Source organism: Odocoileus virginianus, chromosome 1, assembly GCF_023699985.2.
Source record: "Odocoileus virginianus isolate 20LAN1187 ecotype Illinois chromosome 1, Ovbor_1.2, whole genome shotgun sequence".
Lineage (NCBI taxonomy): Eukaryota > Metazoa > Chordata > Mammalia > Artiodactyla > Cervidae > Odocoileus > Odocoileus virginianus.
Window position 1 is genome coordinate 84,379,878 of NC_069674.1, and position 27,664 is coordinate 84,407,541.

The window sequence follows — 27,664 nt, forward strand, 5'->3', positions numbered from 1 at the left end:
TCTCTGAAATAATTATGTAAATAGTTGCTCAGTTAATGAATGCATAACAAAATGATTATTAGATATCTGAACACTCAGAAGTTGTTTAAGAGAGTCAGAAATAGGTGTGAAAACTGTTTCTGGCATCAAAATTTGAGTAGAACTGCATTTCATTGAACTTCAATAGTGAAGCAGCTGATTCTTTACATGGTAGAACAAATCTCAGCATATATTATTATCCCTGGTTTATTGATTAGGACAGCCAATTGATAGTTTTGTTTATTTCTTCTATGTATTTGCTGAGTTTTTTCTCAAATTGTTCTATCAACTGGGTATTTAAAATCTCCAAATATGGTAGAATTTTCCATTTATCTTTTAAATTCCATCAGTTTGTCTTACATGTTTTGACAGTCTCTTGTTTGGATTTTTTACTTTTATGATTGTTACACCTTTGTATTAGTCTATTGCTCTGAAAAAAACAAATTAATGCCAAAACTCAATGACTTGAGACAATCTTAGTATCTCACAGTTCTGGAAATTAGAAATGTGCATGCATCTTAGGTAGTTCCTCTCTTGTAGTCATGGTGTTAGCTAGGTATACAAGACTTATGTGGTCAAGGATCAGCTTCCAAGATCACTCACTCTGTTGGCAGGATTCAGTCCCTCCTCCTGTTGTTGGACTGAGAGTGTTAGTTCCTCACTGACCATTGCTCTGAGGCTGCCCTCAATTCCTTGTCTTGTGGGCCTCCCATCGTATCAGTATGCTTTCTTAAAAATATACAATCAGAAGGCAATAGAGATTATCATAAGATGGTAGGAAGAGTCTTTTATAACCTAGTCACAGAGGTGCCATCCCATCACTTTTATCAAATTCTATTCATTAGAAGTAAGTCACTAGGTCTAGGGGAGGGGAGTGTATATTAAGGGGAGAGGAATACACAAGCATTGGAATACCAGTAGGCAGAAGTCATTGTGAGATATTGTCAGAAGCTAACTACCACAATGTATTTGTTAATGTAACTCTTTTATTCTTTTATAATGTCTATTCCTGATTCTGATACATATGACATTTTTCTCTTGTTGCTTTTAAGTAATGCTCCTTATCTTTGGATTTCAGCTATTTGACTTTGTTGTGTTTTGTTGTTAACGTTCTTACATTTTCTCTGCATGATATTGATTTAGCATCACAAATATGTGATTTTCTCCCTCTCATAACTTTGTAAAATTTTAGCCATTGTATTTTGAAAGATTTTTCTGTCCAATCCTCTTAGCCCTTCTTCTAGTCCAGTAATACCTGTTTTTGACCACTTGCTATCATTTGCTATCATTTAACAAATGATAGTTCCTGTGCAACCATTTATGTTAAAAAGTTTCTATTATTTATGAAAATGAAAGTTGCTCAGTTGTGTCTGATGCTCCACGACCCCATGAACAGTAGCTTGTCAGCCTTCTTTGTCCATGGAATTCTCCAGGCAAGAATGCTGGAGTGGGTAGCCATTCCCTTCTCTAGGGGATCTTCCCAACCCAGGTCTCCCACACATTGCAGGCAGATTCTTTACTGGCTGAGTTACCAGGGAAGTCTTACTTACTGTAATGTATTATTTATATAATTATCATTATTTGCTCTAAGTATTACATTGTTTACTATAATTATTACTATAACCATTGTATTAACTACTGTAATTATTAATCACTATAATTCCCACAATTATTACTCTATTATTTACTATAATTATTAATATTTATTTATCCTTATTCAAACTAACTTACTCTTCTCTGTCATGTTCATTGAGCTTAGTCCATCCAGTTTTATTTATTTCAAATAAATAAATAAATATTGTAGTTTTTACTTCTAGAATTTCCTTATTTAAATTTATATTACCTTTGCTAAGATTTCCCATTTCTCTACTGAAATAGTCATTGGTCTAAAATGTTCTTTTTTAGTTCATTGCAGATAATTGTAAGTACTGTCTTAAAATCCTTATCTGTTAGTTTCAACATGTGGTTTATTTTCTGGTCAGACTTGTTTTTGCCCTCTATTGAGAAGGAAATTTGGGGGTTCTTCATATTTTGGATAGTTATTTAAATCATATCAAGGATAAGAATATTAAGTTGTAAAGATTCTAGATTCTGTGATTTTTCTTCTGTAAATATTATATCCTTTGTTTCAACTGTTAATTTTTTTTTGGCTGTGCTGGAACTGCAGATTCTCTTTCTTTCATGGCAGCTCTGTTTTCAGTACATGTTTCTTATTCTATTTGAGACTAAAACTGAGAAAAAATATGGTCCATGTTTACTCTTCTATGTTGCATTATGATGCTCAGCATTTGTTTGTGTAGATCTGAATTTCCTCCTAATATATTTTAATTCTGTTTGAAGAATATTTCTTTTAATATTCTTAAAGTGAAGATCTCATGTCTTCACTGAGTAAATTTACTAAGCAAATCGTCTGAGTTTTTGTTGGTCTGACAATCTGTTTCTCTTTCACTTTTTAATGGTATTTTTGCTGGGAATATAATTCTAGATTAATAGATTTTTTACTGTTTTTAACTTTCAATACTTTAAATTATCATTCACTTGTCATCTGGGTTGAATAACTTTAGATGAGACGTCTGGAATCCTTGCCTCTTTTTCTATATATATAGTGCATCCTTTTTCCTCTGGCTGCTTTTAATTTTTAATTCTTACCACTCTTTTCCAGAAATTTGATTGTGGTATGCCTTGTTGTGTTTATTCTATTTACAGTTTATTGAGCCTCTTGGATATATGTGTTTGTAGTTTTCATCAAATCTAGAAAATAATTGGTCATTTTTACTTAAATTTATTTTTACATACCTATTCTTCTACAACTTATATTATGTCCATATAGCACTTTTTGAATTTTTCTACAGGTCACTGAATCTGTTAGTTTTTTTCAGCCTTGTTTTCTCTTCTGTGATTTAATTTGTGTTGTGATTTTTCTCTGTGTAATTTTAATTTCTATTGTTATGGCTTAATGTTAGCTAACTTTCTTCTTCAGTGTCTAACCTAATAATTTCAGATGTACTAACTTTCATTTTACATATATAGCTTTTCATCTACAGGAATTATATTTTGTTCTTTGTTACAAATTCAATTTATATCTTTATTACATTAAATTTTTTCTCTTCACCTTTGAACATATTTCTAATATTTACAATAGAAATACTTAAGTGTTAACAAATCCCATTGTCTCTGAAATCCTAGTTATGGATCACATCTTCCTGGTTCTTCATATTTCAGGTACTAATTGGATAGTAGAAACTGTGAGTTACACTGTTGAGAGAAAGTTTTTGTCATTTTCTTTAAGCTGCGTTAGAGTTTGTTACTTATAAAGCAGACTGATGCTTTAGGATCTCGTTTTAAAGCACTTTTAGGTCTGAAATAGAGTTGCCTTTACTACAGGCATAGTTTAGCCCCACTTCTTATATGTGCTCTTCCTGTTATCTCCACCAAAGGCTGAGTGTTCAACAAGCAGTCTTATTGGCTATTATGAGACTGAAAAATTTCCCAGGATCATGTAAGCTTCAGATTTCAGTTCACTGGAAATGAAACTTTATTTCTAACCTTGTGCACTGCACTCTATGATTTTGTGGCTTAGATTTAACAAGGACACAAGGGAACCATATGGAGATTTATGGGTCTCTTTATGAAACATCCTCCTCTGTAGTATTCTGTCCTGAAAATACCGGCGACCTCAGCCTCCGAGAACTCTGCTGTTTGTCCCATGAATTCTGTCGAGATTACTGTGCTGTGCTTCATACTCTTCTGGTAAAACAGCTTGTTAGATACCTGCAGTCAAAAAGACCACAGAAGAAAACCTTGCTTGTCTTCTTGCAGGGAAGTGCAGTGTCTTCTGCACTGTCTCTCATGCACTGTTTATTGAAATGTATGAGGTAGGAGAGTAAATCCATACAGGTTAGGAGTATGAATACTGACACTCTTTATTACAAAGTAGGTATCAGTATAAAATACACAGTTGAGGTTATATACATGCTTAAATGTCATTAATAATCATAAGATTTCAGACATAAATGGAAAATTGTGATAAATACAATGCTAGGTACTATAATTTCTCCAATTTTCATAAACACTGATGTTACTAGTAGATATTACCACTAGAAGACAAAAGGCAAAAGATAAATTCAGGTTTAATTACCTCTTCTTCTTGAGCTTTAAATAAGGAAAAAAAATCCTCAATATTTTTTTCCCCCTTTTACAGAAGAATTACTCTATAAAACCCTAACTAAGTCTTAGGTACTGTTAATTTTAGCCACACTGACAAGAGTATTGAAATATTATGTAGACTTGGAGCACTTTAAGAACTGCTAAATGGTTTGTAATAATTTTGTGATTTTTTTTTAAATTTTTCATAATCATCTGTACTGCTTGGTCATTCAGTACAGGTCTAAGATCACAGTAATAGTGATCTTAGTAGGCCTAAGATCTAAAAACTAAAGTTTTTAATCTTGAGATCAAAGATCTTGTGACTTTCGTGACCTTAGATCACAAAACTAAAAAATTTAGTTTATAATAGCTTGGACACTTTAAACCAATTTTCAAAATTAATCAGTTTAAATTTTGACCTTTTCATTTACTAACCTTGTATTAAGACTAAACTGATTATTTCACCAACTTACTTGAGTGTATTAAGACAGGTGGAATTTGTTTCCCAGCTCCTGGATTTTCCTTTATCCATGTACTAAAATTTCTATATATGGCACAGGGAATATAGTCAATAATATTATTATAACTTTGTATGGTGAAAGATGATTACTAGACTTATTGTGGTAGTCAATTCATAATGTAGATAAATGTCAAGTCACTATATAGTCTGCCTGAATCAAATATAATGTTGTATGTTAACTATAATTTAATAAAACAATTCTATAAATCTAATTTATTTATAAACCTAGACAGCTTATTAAAAAGCAGAGATATTACTTTGCCAACAAAGGTCCATCTAGTCAAAGCTATGGTTTTTCCAGTAGTCATGTATGGATGTGAGAGTTGGACTATAACGAAAGCTGAGCACTGAAGAATTGATGCTTTTGAACTATGGTGTTGGAGAAGACACTTGAGAGTCCCTTGGACTGCAAGGAGATCCAACTAGTCCATCCTAAAGGAAATCAGTCCTGAATATTCATTGGAAGGACTGATGCTGAAGCTGAAACTCCAATTCTTTGGCCACCTGATGCAAACTGACTCAATGGAAAAGACCCTGATGCTGGAAAAGATTGAAGGCAGGAGGAGAAGGGGACAACAGAGGACGAGATGGTTGGATGGCATCACCGACTCGATGGTCATGAGTTTGAGTAAACTCTGGGAGTTGGTGATGGACAGGGAGGCTTGGTGTGCTGCAGTCCATGGGGTCACAAAGAGTCGGACATGACTGAGCAAGTGAACTGACAGATAAATCTAATTTGGGTAAATGGGCATGTGAAGATCTCAGAACACTTAAATACTTATTGGCAGAGCTTAGGTCCTTAAAGAAAGCAATTATGGAGGATTTTTTCTGATTAGTAAATTTAATAAGAATTATTTTGAGATTACCTACAAATTCATATTCATTGTGTCCTATATGAGCCAGCAGGTGGCAAACTTGAGAGTTTTTGTACTATTGCTCCTATTGAGGAAGTACAAGTATTGAATGACCTATGTATGTATCTACACTATACTATACTATATATGTAGCCTTCCCTGGTGGCTCAGATGATAAAGCATCTGCCTACAATGCAGGAGACCCGGGTTTAATCCCTGGGTTGGGAAGATCTGGAGAAGGAAATGGCAACCCACTCCAGTATTGCCTGGAAAATCCCATGGACGGAGCAACCTGGTAGGCTACAGTCCATGGGGTCGCAAAGAGTCGGACACGACTGAGCAACTTCACTTTCACTTTCTTTCATATATGTATCAATGGATCTTATGAATAGCTTTTTTGGTGTACCATAGCATAAGAAAAATGAAAACCTCTAGTTGTAGAGCCACTGGTGTTAGAATACCAATGTATTTTTTGTCTGTTTTTCTCTAGATTTATTATTTTATCCTCTAATTCTTTCCCTAATAAATAATTTTGAGAGAGGATGCCAACTGAACCTATTTTTTTGCTATGATTTCCACAAATAAGAGCAAGATGTAATGGTCCTGCATTTACTTGGAGGTGGGGATCTTTTCAACATTTAAAAGGGCATGCAAAATATATTTTGTCTCCCAGAATAAGTAATGTATGATTTTTTGAAAGTTCTAATAACATTGATCTTCATGTTTTTAAATATATAACAGTAATTTGTGGTGATGATTGTTTTTACTTTATTTCTATAAATATTTCCATTTGGGGGTGGCTTTTTGTTAGTAATATATAAGTGAGGATGGATTTAATTTATTTCTTTATTTTTATTGGAATATAGTTGATTTACAGTGTTGTGTTGGTTTCAGGTATACAGCAAAGAGAATCAACTATAGATACACCCACTCTTTTTTAGATTGTTTCCCCATATTGGCCATTACAGAATACTGAATAGAGTTTCCTGTGCTATACAGCAGATCCTTATTACTTAACTATTTTATATAGAGTAGTATGTATATGTCAATCCCAATCTTCCAATTTATCCCTCTCCCCTCTTACCTACTGATAAGCATGTTTGTTTTCTACATCTGTGACTCTATTTCTGTTTTGTAGATAAGTTCATTTGTACCCCCTTTTTTAAAAAAAGATTCTATGTATAAGTGATATTATATATGTATATTTGACTTTCAAAAAATGAAAATTGGTTATATTCAAACATATGATTAGGCTTTGGGGTTATAAGAAAACACATTTCTACCTATTACCTATTACATTCAAAGAAAATTCAATCATAATACATAACACCCCTTTCTCTCTGGGAAATTTGTCCATTGTTAAAATGTATCCATTGTCTAAAAATTAATTTCCCTTCCTATAAGTTATACTTCTTTTTATATGACTGCATTAACCAATCTATTTAGCAATTACTCTAACTTTCTCTTTTTGATGGGTAAGAATGCAAAAAAGGAAAGCAATGACTAAAGATAAACAAAAAGTAAGAGAACCTAGATGTTCCATTATTTCTACATATGAATTGGATCATTAAATGACTTTTATAAGATTTAAATAAAATAAACTATTCTTCACTAAAATAGAAAGCTATATGAATGATTGTTAGTGAACTGAGTGTTTTAAGAAGTGGAAAGTAAATTCACCAGTTATTGAAAATAAATGCTTGAGTTCTTTTCCAAATACCACAATAACTGAAGACTCTTTAAGACTTATTAAGTTTCTAATACTTTATAATTCTTCCTTCCTTGCTTTTTTTAAGGGAAGAAGATTTCATTTTTTAAAAAATATGGAATATATATATATATCATAAGGAAAGTAAATTATACTGTACAGTTGAATTTAAACAATGAAACAAGTTCTGAAATTTAAGAAATGTAGAACTGGCACTTATGATATAGATTGTATATCACTCAACTTTAGGGTTCTCAGCACTGGGGTTTTTAAAAAAAAAAAAAGAAGAGGAGGAAAAAACTTCTAATCAGAAGTAACTACTAGTCTACATGCTTCAGAGATTCCCTGATGTTGTGCAGTGTGTTCTAAGTCCTCTTTTATCTGTTTTCCTTCACTCCAAGTTCCCCAGAAACCAGTTTTAGAGAAAGATGACCCACAACCACTTCTCACCCCCAACCCCCGACTCCTTGCATCTTTCTGATGGAATACCTTGGAATTTTTTCATGAAGTCAAATCAGGGACGTGAAACTGAGCCCAGACTCAGTGATTCCCATGTGCATCGGATTACAAGCCCAAAATACCTGAACCATGGCTGGCCCTTGCTCTAAGGATTCTGAGTGCAAACTGTCACAAAGTGTGCGATGAGGCAGATTTTTTTTTTAAACAACGTTGTTTCTATTTAGTACTTAAATGTACACATCTCTTGAATTTGAGTGAGAACACCCGGTCCCAGGCGGGTGGTCTGGTGATGCAACCCAGAACAGGTGGTTGGGGAGAGCTAGGGTCTGCCAGCTGAGGAACCACGGCCAATTCCCTGCAGAAGTGTGGCCCCAGCCAACAGCATCTTCCCCACGTTCAACAGGGAGGATGACAGGTCATGGCAGCTCCTTAAAACATGCTGGAGAGTGGCTCTTCTTGAGGGGGGAGTTCCTCCGTGAAGGTCCTTTGGAATCCTGTTGAATTGAGGAGTCGGTACCTTCTCCATCCCCTGGGCTCTCTCTGCCTCTCTTCACTCCCTGCGCTCCCACATCACCCCGTGTACACGCAAAAGAAAGTTGCACACAGAATGAGCCCCGTGTTGACGCAGGTATCACCTCCCCTCCCATCTGGACAGAAGCCCAGGAGGGAGCAAGGGGGGTGGGGGGGGGTGGGGGGTGGGGGGAGAGTGCGGAGAAAGGTATCGCGTGGAAATCTGTGGTGAGGGTCCCCAAGTGGGGCCGAGCAAGGGTCAGTTAAGAGTATTGGTCCTGCAGCCACAAATACATCAAGCTTTTCCCTCCTCCATCAACCTCTTAAATCCCAATGAGGTCACTGCGATGAGAGAGAATCAGATCCAGAGAGGGGGAGAGGAAGAGGACGACGACGAGGGAGAAGAAACCCAGACGGAAAAAGGCCATCAGACAAGGTCGCTTTTTCTGGCGACACAGCAACTGTGAGAAGCGTGGTGCTGAATATCATCCGCCCGCTCAGCCTGGGGACCGAGGGACTCGTGGAAGCACTTCGTGTCAGCATGAAAACAAAGGAAGGGAGACCAGGCGAGAGGGCGAGAGAGCGAGAGATGCTCTGAGCAGTCCCGCTTAGGATCTGGGGAAGCGAAGCTCCTCTACTTGGCGGGGAAAGAAAAGGGAGCCTGAAAGGGTCCCGGAAGCAGAGAGAACGGGATTTCCCTGCGGAGACTTGGGACGCGGCAGAACTCTGGACAGCGCCTGACTCCGGAGCAGGGCTCCGAGCTCCCTGGCTCCCCCAGGCTTCCGGCCCCTTCTTGAAAGCCCTTTCTACCAGTGAGCTCTCTCCTGGACTCCGACCACCGACCGGCAAAGTCCTTCTATGACCCCTGTCTGAACGTGCCGGGGGTGGAGCAGCTCTGCTTCTGACCTGGTCAGGGAAGAGGGTCTCTGGTCCTGGAAATCCAGTCCTTGTGGATAATGCGTCTCTGGTGAAGAAAGAAAAGTTTGGGGTCTGGTAGCGGGCAGAGGGGGTAAGGAGGCGAGTGGAAGGAAGAAGGTGGATGGTCGGCTTCCCTCTCTGACCTGGAAGGAACGATGACCGAAGAAGGATGTGCACCAGCGGCCAGATTATTGGAAGCCTCCTGCTGCTCTCCGTGCTGGAGATAGGGCTGGGGGCGTCCAGCGTGGCCGTGGGGGCGGTCAGCTTCAGCCTGGCCCTCCGAGAGCACAAGCCGCAGCTTGGAGACTCGTCCCCGGTATGGAGCGGGGTGTGTGTACGTTGAGGCATTTCGCTCTCTCTTTACGGTGACGGTCAGTGTGCGCGCGTTAGTCACTCCCTCCCTGGGGTTGGAAATCATGAATCTCCTCTGGCTTGCACGTAGGTTACTGTCGGCAGGCTGTGCCTCTGTACGTTGTCCTTTAATTATTAATATTGTTTTTTCTTACCTTGACTTGATAGCAAATTAAATGGCTTTGTTTAAAGTTGGGGGAGGGCAGTTTCCACTGGCTGAATCTGCAAAAGGTTGCCCAGTGGGGCTGATTGGGGGGGCCGGGGGAGGGGGGTCACACCTGTCAAGGGCAGGCTCAGCCTCCATACTTTTACAAGGAAAATCAAAATGAAAGTGTTACATCATTTTCTTACACCAGCAACAAGCAAGGGTAGAGTTATGCATTTATTTCTCGGCAACAGTGCCCAAAGTACACTAAAGACAACACAGATATCACAAAGAGAAATACGATGTGAGTATGAAAGGAGGATTTCATCCCAGAAAACACTGCTCTTAATTTTCCCTTAATAAAACTCTTTTGTAAGTTCTAGGGAATAAGGTAAACAACAAATGATATGTAGCAACATTCTAATTCAAGAATAACTCAGCCTAAAGCGTACCTAAAGCTCAGAGAAAATGTCATTTTTTTTTTTCTTTAAGTCAGAGGGCAGACCCAGTGAGCTTCTAATTTATTTACTGTGGGTGAATCTCCAGGAAAACCTTAGAGACCCATTTCTTCCACCCAGGATCAAGAAAATAACTCAGCACTGTTCCTAGTGTGAACCTACTTGTGAAAATCAGTTTTTCTTCTCCTTTAAGTTATATAGCTCTTCTATCCATATCCTTCTGGATCTTTAACTTGATTCTATTTTCTAAGATATTTTATTAAGATGGTATTCTGTCACTGATAATTAGTATAATTAGCAATCATGACTTAGTTATTTGTGCTTTAGGTGTCTGAGGAAAAAAATGATAATTTATGAGTTCAAGAGTAATTCTGAAGCAATTCATTTTTAAGTGAAGTTCTAGCATTCTTAAAACTGGCATAATTATGCTTTAGAAAATTAGTTTTTATATTTTAACTTTTCTAAGTGAGGAGAATGTTTTTAAATTGCAGAAATTAAAAGAAAAATGGTATTCAGTTCTAACATTGGATTCTTCTAAGAATCCTTGTTCTAAATTCAGTAAGTCCCAGCAACCATAAATAATTACCTTTTGCTATATCATTTTAAATATAAGTATGAAAGACTAAATAAAAGACAGATTTTAAAGCTAGTTATTTTACATCTTATATGTAGTAGTGATTATTTTGAGAGTTGTAGTTAGCATTATTATTTGATTATTTGATTAAACATAAACTTGAAAACTTTTACCAGACAGTTTTCAAAATGAAATGTAATGTCAACATTTAAATCAAGTGGAAGAAAATGTGGTCTTTTGGTGGCTTATGAGGAAGAAATCTTAAATATTCTTCAAATTAATTTCCCTCTCAAGTTCAGAAAATTGAGTGAGTGAGTGTAGGTTGTCTCAAAATAGCATTTAAGTATTCAGTTTACCTTCATGAATAAAAAGGTGGTTGCATTTGCTTGGTGTCATGTAAGAAAAATTTTTTTAATGTTTTTTTCCTCTCTCAGCTATTTATTAATTATCTAGGTGAGTTGACATGTGTATGTACAAAAAATGAAAATTTTGAAGCAGCTCAGTGAAAAGCAAAATAGTAAAGCACAGTCATTATCATAATTATTTCCTTTTTAAACATTTTGCTTTTTAGAGTAACCAAATTCACCTATGATTCTGAAATAATAAGTTTAAAGTCCGTTGTCTGATTCAGTAAAGGAAATTAAAAAATAAATCCATGTGATTGAATGAACCGATTTGAAATTTGAGTGCCCAAAGGGTTGCTAACTTTTATAAACTCAATAAATCAAATTTACAAAGAAACAAATGTCTAAATTTGACCATTGTTTATCAAATTATAGTCTTGCTGACTTGATTTTTAAAATAATTTTTCAGAGGTCATTTGTAATACAGGCTGGATTATCGCAATTCTGGCAATGATGAATTCATGTAACCAATATTTATAGAGGGCATACCATATGCAAAGCATTTTACTATTTAACACAAAGACTATTAAGATGAATCAGAATGCCAAGCTGAGGAAGTAAGATGGATATGTCACTTCCTTTACCAGTGGTGAGAAATTAGAGTTTGACTTCAGGGAGTTACAGACACAGGGCAGAGAAGAAATATCCCTGGGAGAAGTATTGTTTTTCTCTTGATCTTTAAAGTTTATTGAAACTTAGAAGGAACATATCATAGTATGAAATCTGGAGTCTGCCTGGGTGTAGATTCCAGGTCAGCCTTTAGCTGTTTACTATCTGGTTAACTAGCCAAAGTTTCCTCATACTTTGTCAAGTAGGGTTGCTAGAAGGCACAAATAAAATCATGTTCTTAGTAAAATGTATGATACGTAGTAAGCACTGAATAAATGCACATAGCTAGTATTGGGTGCACAGAATGGCGGTGAATGCCTGAGAAAGAAAACCTTCTAGGCAGCAAGGTTGAAAACAAAAAATGGACAGGATGGGTTATGTTTCAGGGAAGAATAAGCTCTTATATTTTTCTGAGGCCTAGGTGTGTGAGGGAGAGATAAGGATGGAAAGAATGGTAGGGACCAGACCATGAGAGGCTGTATGCCAGTCTCAGATTTATTTCCTCATAGTTTTAATAAAATAATAATAATAACAATTCTTAATTTCCAAAGAGACCCCAGGAATATGCAGCAGAAAACTAGACTGATAAATACTCATCTCTTTGGTATTATGTGAATTAAAAATCTTATGCTATTTATAAATACTAGATGGGATTGTATAATAATTAACTTTTCAGGTCATAATCCATAATCAGAATGTATTTTGATTGGTGCCATGAAGTTTTTTTCAATACATAAATATCATTATTACCAGATTTTGCTTTCATTTTTAGAAGCCAATGGAAATAAAAACTGTACTATGAAGGGATTGCTTATTATATATGGACCTCAACATCATAAGCTTTTTATCTAGGTCAAATGCACCAAGAATTTAGGCAACTATTTTGATTATTTGGACTTAAATTATTGTTGGGTATTTTTGGATTATTGGAAAAATTACTGGACCAAAATTTTAAGTGGCTTAAAAATAAAACAGTACGAAGCAAAAGGGCTTAAAATCTATAAGATGGATGTTTATAAAGATTATTTCCAGTCACTATTTCACGATAAGTTAAATGGTTGTTATGGGACCTGGGGCCAGTCTAAAAGATACGGGCAATTAGAAGGGAAAAAAATATTTAACTATAATAGCAAAAGAAAGGTATAAGTGCCTTATAGGATTTTGGCCTCTTCTTGAGTCTTTGTTGTAGTTTATATAGATACCTCATTGAAAACATGAAATAACACATTACTACTAGATAACAGTAAATGAACCGTTGAGTAAGCTGCTTTGGAAAAGACATAGGCATGTGAAATGTAATCGACGTGTAACACACTGACAGGGAGTTAGACAGGACTGTCTCCAAGCGGCTGTAGGATTGCCATTCTTCTCAATCTCCAGTACATCATCTATAATGTGAATGGATTGTATTTAGTGGTACAGATCCAAGGAAATTTTATTTTGTTGCTCTAAGTTGGCACTTTGAAATCTAAGGATTCAAATGGTGATGTCCAGAAAAACATCTGATAGAGTTTTATTTTACACATACCATGCTAAATTCCATCCATCTATATCTGATATTCATTCTATAGATGTATTAAAAGAACTTTCTTTAGGCTCCTTTACCCCACATGTAAAATAATCTTTTAAAATATTCACAATTTTCTTAACAAAGTCATAACATTTGAGTGATTTTTATTGCTTCTGGAGCATTCTTAATTTGTACACCATAAATTTATCTGCTTCAAAAATCTGACACTTTAATGAAATTTATAGCCTAGTCAAGTCACATACTTAGTATGTGGATTCCTGATTGTGGATTCCTGATTCACCATGGCAACAACTCAGCCACTGTAAGATTGTGTTGAAATTCACCTGTACATCCTGATCCACACCAGAGCAAAAGAAATGGAGTGCTGTATATAAATGGCAATTGCTCCAAAATGTTATTTCTAATATTTAAGTCTATTCAGTTCAATTAAGGAAAAACAAGACAAAGTGAAAAAAACCCTCAAACAGTTACTTCAAATATACAAAATTTGAAGCTAGTGTGTCTCTGGCCAGATAATGCATCATTTTTTCCAAAGTTAAAATATATAACATAAAGGATTCATTTTATTTATTATGAGATGAAAACAGTGCCCTATCCTCAGAAAAAACTAAAACTATACATTTATATCCAATTTTAAAATTAATTTTAATTATATAAGTTATTTATAATTCCTGTTGTGAAGGGTTAAAAAAGATCAAAACTGAAGTTCTCTTCCCTACCACATCATCAAAATTAGCCAACATTATAAATTTAGTGTATAACCTCACAGATATTTCTCCATGCATACATATTGTTTGAACATATAGTCTAATTTTTATATCAAGTTTCTGGATATAATAAAGTCCCTTCATGGCTATCTAGAGCCCAGGTAAAGAATATTTTCCTTATCTGAGTCATACTCTTATTCTCAAGTGCTACTTGTTATTTACTGGAATCAGGGCAATTAAATAAGCAGCAAGTAGATAAGTTAGACAGGTTAAACACTTGGAATATGTAGTTATTATTCAAGGAAACATACTCTGTCAAAAAAAAAAGTAAACTGCCTATTTCTGGTGTTGATTGATAATGACATGATGGGAGGAAAACAGTGAATTTTGTCATTATCTGACAATAGTTTTTTTTGTTTTAGTCAATATACCACCCATATGTAAGTGACATGCATTGAAATTTCTATCCAGAACACATGACAAATTCTGTTTCAGGATTTTGGCCCTTATTCAAGGGTAACAGTGGTCTTGAAGAATTTGCCATAGACATATTAGGGAGAAAATGATAATAATGGCATCAGTCACCTATTTGTTGACAGTTTGCTTCATACAAACATGATCTAGACAAAGTCATATCCTTTAATTTGGATGTTTTTGCATAAAATGTTCAAGTTAGATCTCTATGTTGACTTAATTGTTAGCCAGGTCGTACATTATGTGTTTTGAATATAGCTAAGCAATTTAACCTTCCTGTATATTCACTCAGCCCTCAGATCATATTTAATTATATTAGTAGATGGGAGATATAACCCAGCCATCCAAACTGAAATGCCTGTCTTTAAAATCCAGTAAAAACTAGAATAAATTTTACTATTTTTGTGGTGTGTACACACACACACACCAAAGGGGGAACACTCCAACGATTCTCTGTTCAAATGATTCTCTGTCAACATGTCTCCAACATCCTTAATCACCTCTAGTTTGACTCATTTTTGCTTTTGTTTTGCTTTTGTTTTTCTTTGACTCATCATTTATTGTTGGTTGGTTGGTTTAATCACTAAGTTGTGTCTGACTCTTGTGACCCCATGGACTGTGGGCTGCTAGGCTTCTCTTGTCCATAGGACTTTCCAGGCAAAATACTGGAGTGGGTTACCATTTCCTTCTCCAGGGGATCTTCCTGACTCAGGGATTGAACCTGCGTCTCCTACGTTACAGGCAGATTCTTTACCAACTGAGCTACAGACCCCACATTTTCATGTATAGCATCTAGTTAGTTTTTGACTTTCATTATATACATTATATACTGTATGTACGGTAGCAACTACAAAAATATACCAAAATATTTACATTGGAAAAGTCATGTAGATATTCAGCTTAAAATTGATTGGGGGAACAGTTGCCATTGTGAGACACTTGTCTCTCTCTGTTTTTCTGTTGGAGGTGGAGAGGGTAATGGAAGCTCTATGATAAAAATATTTGATAATTAGATAAATTAGACAGTTATCTAAATTAGGCATGTCAAACTGGGAGGATATGATAACTACTTTTGTACCATGAAGTCCTCAAAACACATATGTAAAACAATATGTTATTGTCATAAAGTCAGAATAAAAGTGCAAATTAACACTTCTGACAAAGATACTCAATAACTTGGAAATTTGTATGGTTTTGCCTGAACTACCCAAATAGCTTTTGAAGCATAACTAACTCTCATGTTAATTAGTGACCATGGTTTTTAGCGTAATGCAACCCAAGAAGCAATTGAAGGTTCCATTAGTTCATGATCTATTATTAAATACTGGGAAAAGTTAAGGCAGAAATAAAATTAGTGGTTAAGTATATTACCGTGGAGGACAGGGTGCCTTGAGCTACTTGTCCTGTAGAAATAATACTAGACATGATTTGTTAATAGTTAACTTAATAGTTAACTATGGTCCATATGCTTTCATATACATTTTATTTCTAATATTAACAACTTCATGCACAATGTTTTGTTTTACAAAATTTATGTAGGAAAAAGAACTTAACTAGGGTCCACCATTATTTTATCAGCTGAGTTAGTATTTAAAGCCAGGGCAGTCTTATTTCATAATCAATAGAGAAAATTTCTTTGTGTGAAACATGGGAAATTTTCATGAAATGAAAAAGTCATTCATTTAGGCCTGACCTCATTAGTTGCTCCCAACTCTCAATCTATGAGCCAGGCAGGATGGCATAAAGGCCAAGTCCTGATCGCTGTTTGTTTCCCATAAGAGACTCATAAAGTCAACTGATCAACCACACAACCTCCATGCTCTCAAAAGAGTGTGAGATACTGGATTAAATTGTTCCTACTCATAAATCTTAAGCTTTAGCCTTGAAAAATAAAGCTAAATAATGCATCTCAAATAATCATTAAATATTATAAGGCCAATCAGGAAGACACAGAATGACATATTTGTTTGAATATGTTCAAAGTGAGAGGTTATCAGTAAAGAATCAACTATATCCATCCTCATGGAGGAAGAACTTTACCCAGGCCTTGGATATCAGGCAGATTTCCAGCGGGCAGACAGAAGAAGAAGATGTGCTAAGCAAAGTTATTAACATGTGTCAAGTCATGGAAGGGATAGTAAAATAGAGAGTTTGTGGGGAATTGAAGAGACCAAACTTGTCAGAGCAAAGACATGTGCAGAGAAAAACTTTTAAGTGAAGATCTACCTCACCTAAATAGGATGTGGCCAGCTTCAGAAGGGTCCTGAAAGAATCACAAGACTAGTCGGCCCTTGATTCCCAGCTAAACTTTGTAAGTTCCCCTTTTTAGAATTTGATGGGTTTGAGGCCAATGTATTGCTGCTCAATTTCAAGGCAAAATACCAGGCCTTGATTCCCAGATGTGTTCAGTTCAGTTCAGTCACTCAGTCATGTCTGACTCTTTGCGACTTCATGAATTGCAGCACACCAGGCCTCCCTGTCCATCACAAACTCCCAGAGTTTACTCAAACTCATGCCCATCGAGTCGGTGATGCCATCCAGCCATCTCATCCTCTATCATCCCCTTCTTCTCCTGCCCCCAATCCCTCCCAGCATCAGGGTCTTTTCCAACGAGTCAATTCTTTGCATGAGGTGGCCAAAGAATTGGAGTTTCAGCCTCAGCATCAGTCCTTCCAATGAACACCCAGGACTGATCTCCTTTAGGATGGACTGGTTGGATCTCCTTGCAGTCCAAGGGACTCTCAAGAGACTTCTCCAACACCACAGTTCAAAAGCATCAATTCTTTGGCGCTCAGCTTTCTTCACAGTCCAACTCTCACATCCATACATGACCACTGGAAAAACCATAGCCTTGACCAGACAGACCTTTGTTGGCAAAGTAATGTCTCTGCTTTTTAATATGCTATCTAGGTTGGTCAAAACTTTCCTTCCAAGGAGTAAGCGTCTTTTAATTTCATGGTTGTAGTCACCATCTGCAGTGATTTTGGAGCCCCCAAAAATAAAGTCTGACACTGTTTCCACTGTCTCCCCATTTATTTCCCATGAGGTGATGAGACCAGATGCCATGATCTTAGTTTTCTGAATGTTAAGCTTTAAGCCAACTTTTTCACTCTGCTCTTTCACTTTCATCAGGCAGCTTTTTAGTTCCTCTTCACTTTCTGCCATAAGGATGTGTCATCTGCATATCTGAGGTTATTGATATTTCTCCTGGCAATCTTGATTCCAGTTTGTGCTTCTTCCATCCCAGCATTTCTTATGATGTACTCTGCATATAAGTTAAATAAGCAGGGTGACAATATGCAGCCTTGACGTACTCCTTTTCCTATTTGGAACCAGTCTGTTGTTCCATGTCCAATTCTAACTGTTGCTTCCTGACCTGCATACGGGTTTCTCAAGAGGCAGGTCAGGTGGTCTGGTATTCCCATCTCTTTCAGAATTTTCCACACTTTATCATGATCCACAGTCAAAGGCTTTGGCATAGTCAATAAAGCAGAAATAAATGTTTTTCTGGAATTCTCTTGCTTTTTCAATGATCCAGCGGATATTGGCAATTGATCTCTGGTTCCTCTGCCTTTTCTAAAACCAGCTTGAACATCTGGAAGTTCACAGTTCACATATTGCTGAAGCCTGGCTTGGAGAATTTTGAGCATTACTTTATTAACGTGTGAGATGAGTGCAATTGTGCGGTAGTTTAAGCATTCTTTGGGATTGCCTTTCTTAGGGCTTGGAATGAAAACTGACCTTTTCCAGTCCTGTGGCCACTGCTGAGTTTTCCAAATTTGCTGGCATATTGAATGCAACACTTTCACAGCATCATCTTTCAGGATTTGAAATAGCTCAACTGGAATTCCATCACCTCCACTAGGTTTGTTCATAATGATGCTTTCTATGGTCCACTTGGCTTCACATTCCAGGATGTCTGGGTCTAGGTGAGTGATCACACCATTGTGATTATCTGGGTTGTGAAGATCTTTTTTGTACAGTTCTTCTGTGTATTCTTGCCACCTCTTCTTAATATCTTCTGCTTCTGTTAGGTCCATACCATTTCTGTCCTTTATTGAGCCCATTTTGCATGAAATGTTCCCTTGGTATCTCTAATTTTCTTGAAGAGATCTCTAGTCTTTCCAATTCTGTTGTTTTCATCTATTTCTTTGCATTGATCGCTGAGGAAGGCTTTCTTATCTCTCCTTGCTGTTCTTTGGAACTCTGCATTCAGATGGGAATATCTTTCCTTTTCTTCTTTGCTTTTTGCTTCTCTTTGTTTCACAGCTATTTGTAAGGCCCCCTCAGACAACCATTTTGCCTTTTTGCATTTATTTTCCATGGGGATGGTCTTGATTTCTGTCTCCTGTACAATGTCACAAACCTCTGTCCATAGTTCATCAGGCTCTCTGTCTATCAGATCTAGTCCCTTAAATCTATTTCTCATTTCCACTGTATAGTCATAAGGGATTTGATTTAGGTCATATTTGAATGGTCTAGTGGTTTTCCCACTTTGTTCATTTTAAGTCAGAATTTGGCAATAAGGAGTTCATGATCTGAGCCACAGTCCGTTCCCAGTCTTGTTTTTGCTGACTGTATAGATCTTCCCAGATGTATGTGGGATCAAAAGAAAGACTTGAGAGAAATCTTGAGATGTGTGTGTGTGTGTTAGTCAGTTGTGTCTGACTCTTTGCAACCCCATGGACTGTTGCTCACCAGGCTCCTCTGTCCATGGAATTTTCCAGGCAAGAATACTGGAGTGGATTGCCATTTCCTTCTCTAGGGAATCTTCTAGACCCAGGGATCAAATCCACATCTCTTATCTACCTGCATTGGCAGGTTGGTTCTTCAACATTAGCACCACCTGGAAAGCCCCTTTGAGACTTGAGGCAAGTGAAAATCTTACATCACAAACCTAACCCCAACTTCAAATGACTTTCCTATTATTGATGCTAGATTTGTAAGATCATAAGTTCCTTATGCTCAATTATTCTTACAGCTGCCTGACATAAGAGTTCATTTGTATAATTGGTAATTGCCATATTGGCATGATACAAATAAATGAAAACAGGTTTTGGAAGTATTGAGATTTGGGGTCAAATTCTAGCTCTAGCAGTTTCTAGTTGTTTAAGTTTGAGTGAGTTAAATTATCTCACTGAGCAGTCAGCTAACTCATCCATAAAATAGCAATCCTACTACCTAATTCATGGAGTTTTCTAAAAATTAAATGTAGTATTTATATAAAGGGCTTGATAAATGTTAGGTATTCAGTAACTGTGACTGTCCCACAATAATAACCACAGGCTTTTGCTATATTTCTGGAAAATTCATTTTCTGTATGTGGCTTCTGTTGTGTATTACAGACATTTTATTTTTACACATTTCTAAAGGGGAGGTTGATTGTAAGACTGTTGATGAAATTGACCTTGGACTCAAAACTAAGTAACATTTAGGTCATACCCCTTGTCTTAGAAAACATGTACTTGTCATACCCAGTTTTAGGCATAGTATTAGTTGTAATAGTTGTGATTTAGTGTGCTTATTCCAGGATCACAGGACTATTATGTAGGTCAATATTGGGATAAAGAGGTGTGTTTTTTGTTTGTTCTACCAAATACAGATGCGTTCTTGGTTTTTTCATTATTTTTGCTGGGTTATTGGAATTTTTAGTTCTTTCCTGACTTTCTTCTGCCAGTTAATTTCCTACATGGATAACTCTGAGGAATTAAAATAATTAATGATAATAATGATGACATAAATAATGGCAGTGGCAGCTTATATTTACAATATTCTATGTTGCCTAAGAATTCCACCTGCTTTTGTTATCCACTTATATTAGCAGGTGAGTTTCTTCACCTAAGGTATAAGAACCTAAAGGATTTAGGATTTAGTGACTTAAGATCAGAAAGTGAAATCAGTTACAGGAGTAAGATAGAAACCTAAATCACTTGAAAAAAGCAAGCATGTGTGTGTGTGCACGTGCGCACACCCATGCAGGTGCTCATACATGTGCAATGGAGATGAAAAAATAAGTAATTCCTGGAAGGAAGTTGATAACTGTCGCTGATATGCAATATAAGCTACATTCAGGCTTCTGTTGTCCTGATTTGGGGGCAATTCAAAATGTTGCGAGCCCTCTGTCAGCTGTCTGTTATTTCCATAACTGGCTGGCTTTTCGAAACTGCCAGGCACATTGGATGGACATTTGTGCATGGTGTTGACAATTCTTAGGAAGAGCATAACTTTTACTCTTTAGTCCTCTGGAGTTCCTGTACCTAAGATTTAGTTGGACAATAGGCACTTAAATATACTGCAGATTCAGAGTTCTTCTTGATGAAAATTTACTAGTTAGAATTTTCCTTGCTACTTAGGGAGCAGAAATAGCTCAAACATCAAAAAGCCTTATTTACTTAGCACACTCAAAATATTCAACAGATTATTTTTCGAAAAGAAAAACTATCACAAAGCATAATTGTAAGAGAATACAGTGCATAATTCATTAAATCCCAGAGGGATTGCATCACAGGAACTGAGCTGGGGAGTGAAGGGATGAATGGCATTCTGAGAATCCAGGCTGATTCTTTCTGAAGAAAGTTTCCACACTGAAGAATCTGGGTCCCAGGCCATTGGAAAGTTTCTAAGATTTTTGGACTTTGGTTCGTTTAGAAGAGCCTGACCTGCCAATCAGTGACATGCTATATTTAATGCTTTCTTCTGAAATTCAATCTTGTGTGTTGTTGGTTTCATTAAGTTACTTTACAGTCTCTGCAAAGGCTTCTTCCACTACTTGTTGTGCATCTGCTTTTGCCACTGTGGGGTTTTTCTTTCCATTTCTCCCTTGAGTGCTTTGGTTTAATTTCTTTATTTGCTATGGTTACCTCTTATCCCATGCTATCTGTTAAGCTACCAAGAAGAGGGCCTGTGCTAATGGAGGACTGCTTGCTCTTCACATCAACATATCTCTTGTACATTTTATCCTCTAGGTATTTCCTATAAAGTTGATTATATTTGTGACAGCTCATGGTTCTATTTAAAAAAAAATATGTACATTTGTCCTTTCTCAGTTAAACTTTAAGTGTTTTTTTAGGTTTCAAATTTTCCTGGAGTGGAAGAAACATAGTATATGGATCAATATATATGAAATGCCTTGCTTTATTTCAGTGTTCTGTTTTGGGATGGAAAATAAGAAATTAGATCTAGCTTAAGGGGAAAAAAGAACACTGCATAATTAGCAGGGTTTTCCATTGACTAAGAAAAAAAAAGAAATATAAATAGGAAAGTATAAAAGTGATTTATTTTTAAAATGAACACTTTGCTAAAAATGCAAAAGAACTGGGAGAGGGGAAAGAGAGGCCCTTGACAAGATCTATAAATCTAAGAAAGGCTGAAAAAGTCCAGGAAACCAAATTGTCAGATAGCACAGCCAGGTCCTAGGAACCCCCTAACCTAACAGTGGGTTAGGCTTATGAAAATGGGGCCATATCGGTGTTGGGGAAAATGACAGAGAGCTGCATGGTCTGCACTGGGTTAGGATGAGTCAAGACCAGGAATGAGCTGTGGAAAATCGGGGGAGTGGAGTTCTTGTTCCTGTTCTCATAAGCCAGATGCTTATTTTCCTCAGTTTGCTTTCCTATTAGATTTAGTTAATAACTATTGATTCCACAGTTACAACATTCTATGCCCTGAGTTAGGTTCTGTGGACTTAGCAGTTAATAAAACTCTAATGGTCCCTGATCTTCTGAAGCTTAGTTTAAAAAGGAATATGAGGAAGGAGACGGTGGGATGAATGGAGAAAGTAGCATGAAAATATATACACTTCCCTACATAAGATACATAGCCAATGGGAATTTACTGCATGACTCGGGGAACTCAGACTGGGGCTCTGTAACAACCTAGGGAGGTGGGAAACCGTGGGAGGTGGGAGGGAGCTTCAAGACAGAGAGGACGTATGTATACAAGTAGCTGATTCATGTTGATGTATGAAGAAACCAACACAGTAATGTAAAGCAATTATCCTTCAATTAAAAACAATTTTTTAAATGAGAAGGAATATAGAAAATGAACAAATAATGCACAAATTAACAGTTAAAGTTTGTACCCGGTAAATAGGAGAAATATAGGCTTATGCAGACTATAACAGTTATCAATAATGGGAGAATCAGAAAATGCATCTCTAAGGAAGCAACATTTCTGAAGGATGATGAGGTATTTCCCAGATGAAGAGGGAAAAAAGCATTGTCCCAACCAGGGGGAACATCTTGTGTAAAGACTCTGAGATAGAAAATGTTTCATATGCTTGAGCAACTGAAAGAAGGCCAGGTGACTGGAGGATGACCAGTGGGCAGGAGGAGATAGAAAGCTCTGGGTGAGGTGAAGAGACAAGCAGGGGTAAAATCACTTAAGGCTTTATAGACGTGATACAATGTTTTTATTTCCTCCGGATTATAATAGGAGCCACCAAAAGATTGTAAGTGGGACAATGACAAGATTGTATCTGCATTTAAGGAAGCTCATTTGGGGCTGCAGTTAAAAAAGTATTTTAGAGTCAGACAAGTTCTTGTCACAAATTAAGTCACAGGTCTATTTAGGAGGCTGCTGGGCTGTATGATACAGTGGTTACATGGATGAGAGTTAAGGAATAAAATAAAAACAGAAGAACAGATACTTGAGATACAGAGTTAACAAGATTTTGTTTCCTGAGATGCCACTTTAAAATGTTAAGAATGAGTTTCAGATTTCAGAACTGAGCATCTAAGAGGATCCTGTTTACTCTTTGAGACCAAAGGATTAGAGGAGGAAAACCTGTGGGTGTGTGTGTGTGTGTGTGTGTGTGTGTGTGAAGACATCAAGGATTTATTTGTGATGTTATGTTGGAGGGGCCTGTGAGTTATCTAAATGGAGATGCTGTGGGCTATTATACGGGTCTGGAGATCAATGCTGGAAATCTTAAAAATGTATTAAATACATTTAAAGGTATTTAAAGCCATATGACTTGTTGAAGCATCCAAAACAATGCCTTTAATTACTAGTATATTCAAAAGCTGGCCATTCAGAATTAACCATAATACTCAGGAGTAGAAAAAAAGAGACTGAGAAGCTGTGATGAGAAGAAATATGTCAAAGTCCGGGAGAGTGTGGTATCAGAGAAGCCCAAAGGAGCGGGGTTCCTTGTAGGATTAGGACTGAAATGTGGAAGTCGTTACTTATTTTAGCAAGAGTTGATGAAGGAAAAACAGAAGGTATAGAAGTCAGTCTGGAGTCCGAGAGAGAAGGGGAAGTAAGAATGTGCAAACAGTTAAGTGTAGAAGCTTGGCAGGAAAGGGAAAAGGGAGTAGAGAGACAGCAATCAACGTAAAAAGATTTGGAATCAAGGAGGTTTTCATTTTTTAAGGAAGATTTTGGAACACTTTGGCAAGCTGAGGTGAATAATGGAGTAGAATGGGAGAGATATAAAGGGAGAGATAAAGACTTTGAGTAAATGAAGGGTGATAGAACTTAGAGCTAAAATGCAGGCTTTGTGTTGGTAAGTTTTAAATTTGTTTCTTGTAGTAAGGCAAGATAATGTGAGTGAAGATGCAGAGTTTGTCACACCTAATGGCAAATGGAGAAAGGATTCTCTGATGGCTCCTGTGTTTTCTAGTTTGAGACCTGTCAATAGCTAAAGGTAAAGAGTAAACAAAAGTCTGGTTAACTCTCAGAACATGATTAAAATGCCTTTCTCTTGGTTGAGAATTATAATTAAGTCACAATATGAACAGAAAAGAGACATAAAAATAATTCACCCCTAACTTATGATTTTACAGGTAACTAAACTGAAGCCCACAGAGTTAGCAATGGTGGCTAACTATAGATCCAGGACAAGAGTCAGGTCATCTAATTCTTGGTCTAACACTATTTCCACAGACACCTCAAGACATTAAGTATCCTTAAAATACGTGTTCAGCCAAAAGGATAATAAAGTTATCTGGCTACTGCCCCAAACTGAACAGGAATGATCTCAAATCATTGGCACTGCTAACTATCATGAAGATGTAAGAATTACTTTAACAGATTTCAGGAGTTCCCTCCCAGTTTGGAGTTTCAAGGAAACAGTTTTCCATAGAAATCGTAATGTGTTCTCCCTGGTGCTTTTCCAAAGTAACTGGGAAATTAATCGAAGCTAATTTTTAGAAGTTACTAGCATTTCCAAACCCACAAAAGCCAGTGATCAATTTAGGTAAGTAAGCAGAGTGCCTTTAAGAAGACTTCGAAAACAAATTCCAATGCTCATTTGTTCATTTTGCAAGCTTTACACATTTGAAGAGCTTGGAAAGGGAATGCCAAAGTCCTATAGTTCTAATATTTTCTGTCTGAGGCTTTTCTTTTTAATTCAAACATCTAGAAATTGAGAGATTTAGTACACAGTTTGCCTAAAGTGGCTAGAAACAAATATGTGTTGTGTGCACACACACATATAATGTCTTGATCTAACACTGTTGTAAGAATTGTCAAAGTATTTTGTAATGATAAATTCATTTAAAGGGCCACACACACACAAAGAGGAGCTCTTTTTTTGTAAATGTATCCTTGGCCGTGAATATAGTACAGTGTACTTGACTAGTGATAGGATGAGCTGTGTTTTCTAGTGTGACATTAAGAAATTAAAATATTATGAGATATTATCAATTTTTGCCACCTTTATACCCCCATTACTAGTAGTTGAAGAAAAAGATTTTCTCAAAGGAGTTCTTTTGAAGAAAGAGGTGTACCTTTAACTGGTGATTTTTTGCTGATGTCTTTTCAGCTCTAGCCAAAGGGGTATCTTTGACTCTCAGACTTTCAAAATAGTGTCTTAGAGGGCTACTGGAGGAGTTTATGAAATATTAAGTTGAAAGTATCTACTGCATTGAAGATTCAAGTTTGGCAGACATCATGCAATGGGTTACCAGAAAAAGTGGCCCAATAGAGAGCAAGTAGTCTCTAGAGCTCTCACATATAGAAATGAACTAATTTAGGAAATCATTGTATCTCCTGGGTGATATTTGGGGTGGGGTGCGGGGAGTGGGAGTTGTTTTTCTTTGACTTGTGACCATAGCAAGAATTAGGTGTTCTCTAGATTTATAGAGTAGCCACTAGCCACATGTTGCTACTGAGAACTTTAAATGTAGCTAGTCTGAGTTTAGATATATTAATAAGTATAAAGTACACACTGGATTTCATGGACTGAATATGAAAGAAGAACATGAAGTATCTCAAGTTTCTTAAAAGTTTGATTTCATGGAGAAATAATAGCATGAATATACTGAGTTAAATCATTAAAATTTTCACCTTTTCAATGTGACTATTGTGCTCAGTCATGTCTGACTCTTTGTGACCCCATGGCCTGTAGCCCACCAGGCTTCTCTGTCCTTGGAATTCTCCAGGCGAGAATACAGGAGTGGGTTGCCATTTCATACTCCAGGGAATGTTACTGTTAGAAAATGCAATTATGTATCGACCCACTCTGTGGCTTACATTAGATTTCTATTAGACAGCTTGCATCTAGATACAGTTTTCTCATTAAAAAAGAAAAGTCATTAGCTGGTCAAGAGAAGCCTCATGCTTTGTCTGTCTAAAACATGAACTGTAGATGAGGAGAGTCTTTAAAATAATTTGAATTATTAGTGAATTGGGAAGGCTGAGTTGGCTTAGTTGTCTGGTAGAGATGCTAGAAACAGCTAAGCGTTATAGCACAGCATTTTCCAAAATGGACACTTAAATTGCCTGCTCACATGACACAAGCCTTTTGGCCTCGGGTTTTTAAATGGTGAAATCAAAGACTCTCTGTGACTTTTTTTAAATGGATTTTAAATATGTTTTGGGAGAGGAGAGGCTTTTCCCACTTCCTTTAATAACCCGAAATCCATTTCTTCATTTATCTATTCATCAACAAATATTCAGTGAATTTTTTGTATGTGTGAGGTCCTGTTTTAGTGCTAAAGTTTTAAAGATTAAAACATAACATCTGAACTCAAGGAGGAGTTCAAGAATTTTTAGAATGACATAGTGAATAATTACCATAGAATATGATCAGTGCATCAGTGTTATAACAGACATGAATATAATAATATTTTTGTTAGATCCTAGCTAGGAGTACATAGATGGGTTGAAAAGGCTTCACAAATAATGGATTTTGATATTTAAAAAAATAATTTTCCAATTGGAGAAAATATTTATTGGCACTTACCACGTGCCACAGTCAAGACTAAGCACTATCATGTGGGTTGTCTCTTAATTCCACAATCATGTTATATTAGTCTCCTCATTCTTATAGAAGGAATGGAGAATGTCTTTTTATTGTAAATGATATTTTTAGTGTCTGAGAGCTGTGATATATGTCATGGTAGATGCTGGAGAAACAGCTGGTACAGACGGTCAGTCCTGGAGAAGTGTCTGCTTACAATGAGTGGAGGAAAAACAAGGTTGCTGAGATTAGGATCAGAGGACGTCAATAGCGGGGAGAACAACCCAAAGCCCATCCAATTCAACTCTTTGCTTTTAAAGATGAAGCCCAGAGAATTCAATTGACTCACCTAATATAATTAAATGACAAAGGAAGACTGAATGAGAGCCTTAGGGCTCCTCTCCTGAAGTGCACACCTTTTTTCCCAATAGTGCGTGGCCGCAGCTTCCCTGCTGGCTCAGTGATAAAGAACCCTCAAGCAAGCAGGAGACCTGGGTTTGATCCCGGGATCAGGAAGATCCCCTGGAGAAAGGAATGGCTACTCACTCCAGTATTCTTGCCTGGAGAATTCCGTTGACAGAGGAGTCTGGCGGGCTACAGTCCATGGGGTCACAAAGAGTAGAACAACTGAGTGACTAACACTTTCACAGCTTGTTAAACCCATGACTACAGAAAACAGTTCTCTCAGGAGCAAGCTTTGATAATGATGCATCTCTTACTGCTCACTGTTCCCTGCAATTTTTCAGCTAGTTTGTACACAACTCCTTTCTGTATTCTACTGTTTAGAGATGCAGTTACAATATTACTGATAATTTTTCACTAATTTCTCCAGTTTTGAAATCCTGATGATTTTCTCTCCTTTTTCCTTGCTTTCCTGAATACTTGTTCCTTTAACAGAACAACAGAACTGGTCTTATTGAGATAGTTGTGCTAATACTAATATAGGGCTTTAAGATATACACAGGACTCTAGAGCTTCCCAGGAAATCAGCTTGACACATAATTACTGGTCTTACTTTAAAATGAAGTGCTTTGCTGAGACTCTGAAGATAGATAATTATCTGGACTCTGGGTTCAGGGGCTTTATAGCTGGTG

The 27,664-nt window shown here is 36.8% G+C and overlaps 1 protein-coding gene across 7 annotated transcripts in view; it reads left to right on the forward strand.

The window, feature by feature from the left end:
- The window catches only part of TMEM196 (transmembrane protein 196), a 313,988-nt gene that overhangs the window by 237,171 nt on the left and 49,153 nt on the right, over positions 1-27,664 (forward strand). For 2 of the 7 annotated variants that reach the window (XM_020916757.2, XM_020916759.2), the window contains exon 1: positions 8,402-9,467. The exons of 3 other annotated variants lie outside the window; for them this stretch is intronic. In XM_020916757.2, coding sequence (XP_020772416.1) covers positions 9,303-9,467 — 165 coding nt within the window. In that variant the 5' untranslated portion in view covers positions 8,402-9,302. Of the gene's footprint in view, positions 1-8,401; positions 9,468-27,664 lie in introns of those variants that run through there. 2 more of the 7 variants (XM_020916758.2, XM_020916760.2) reach the window with 1 other exon arrangement.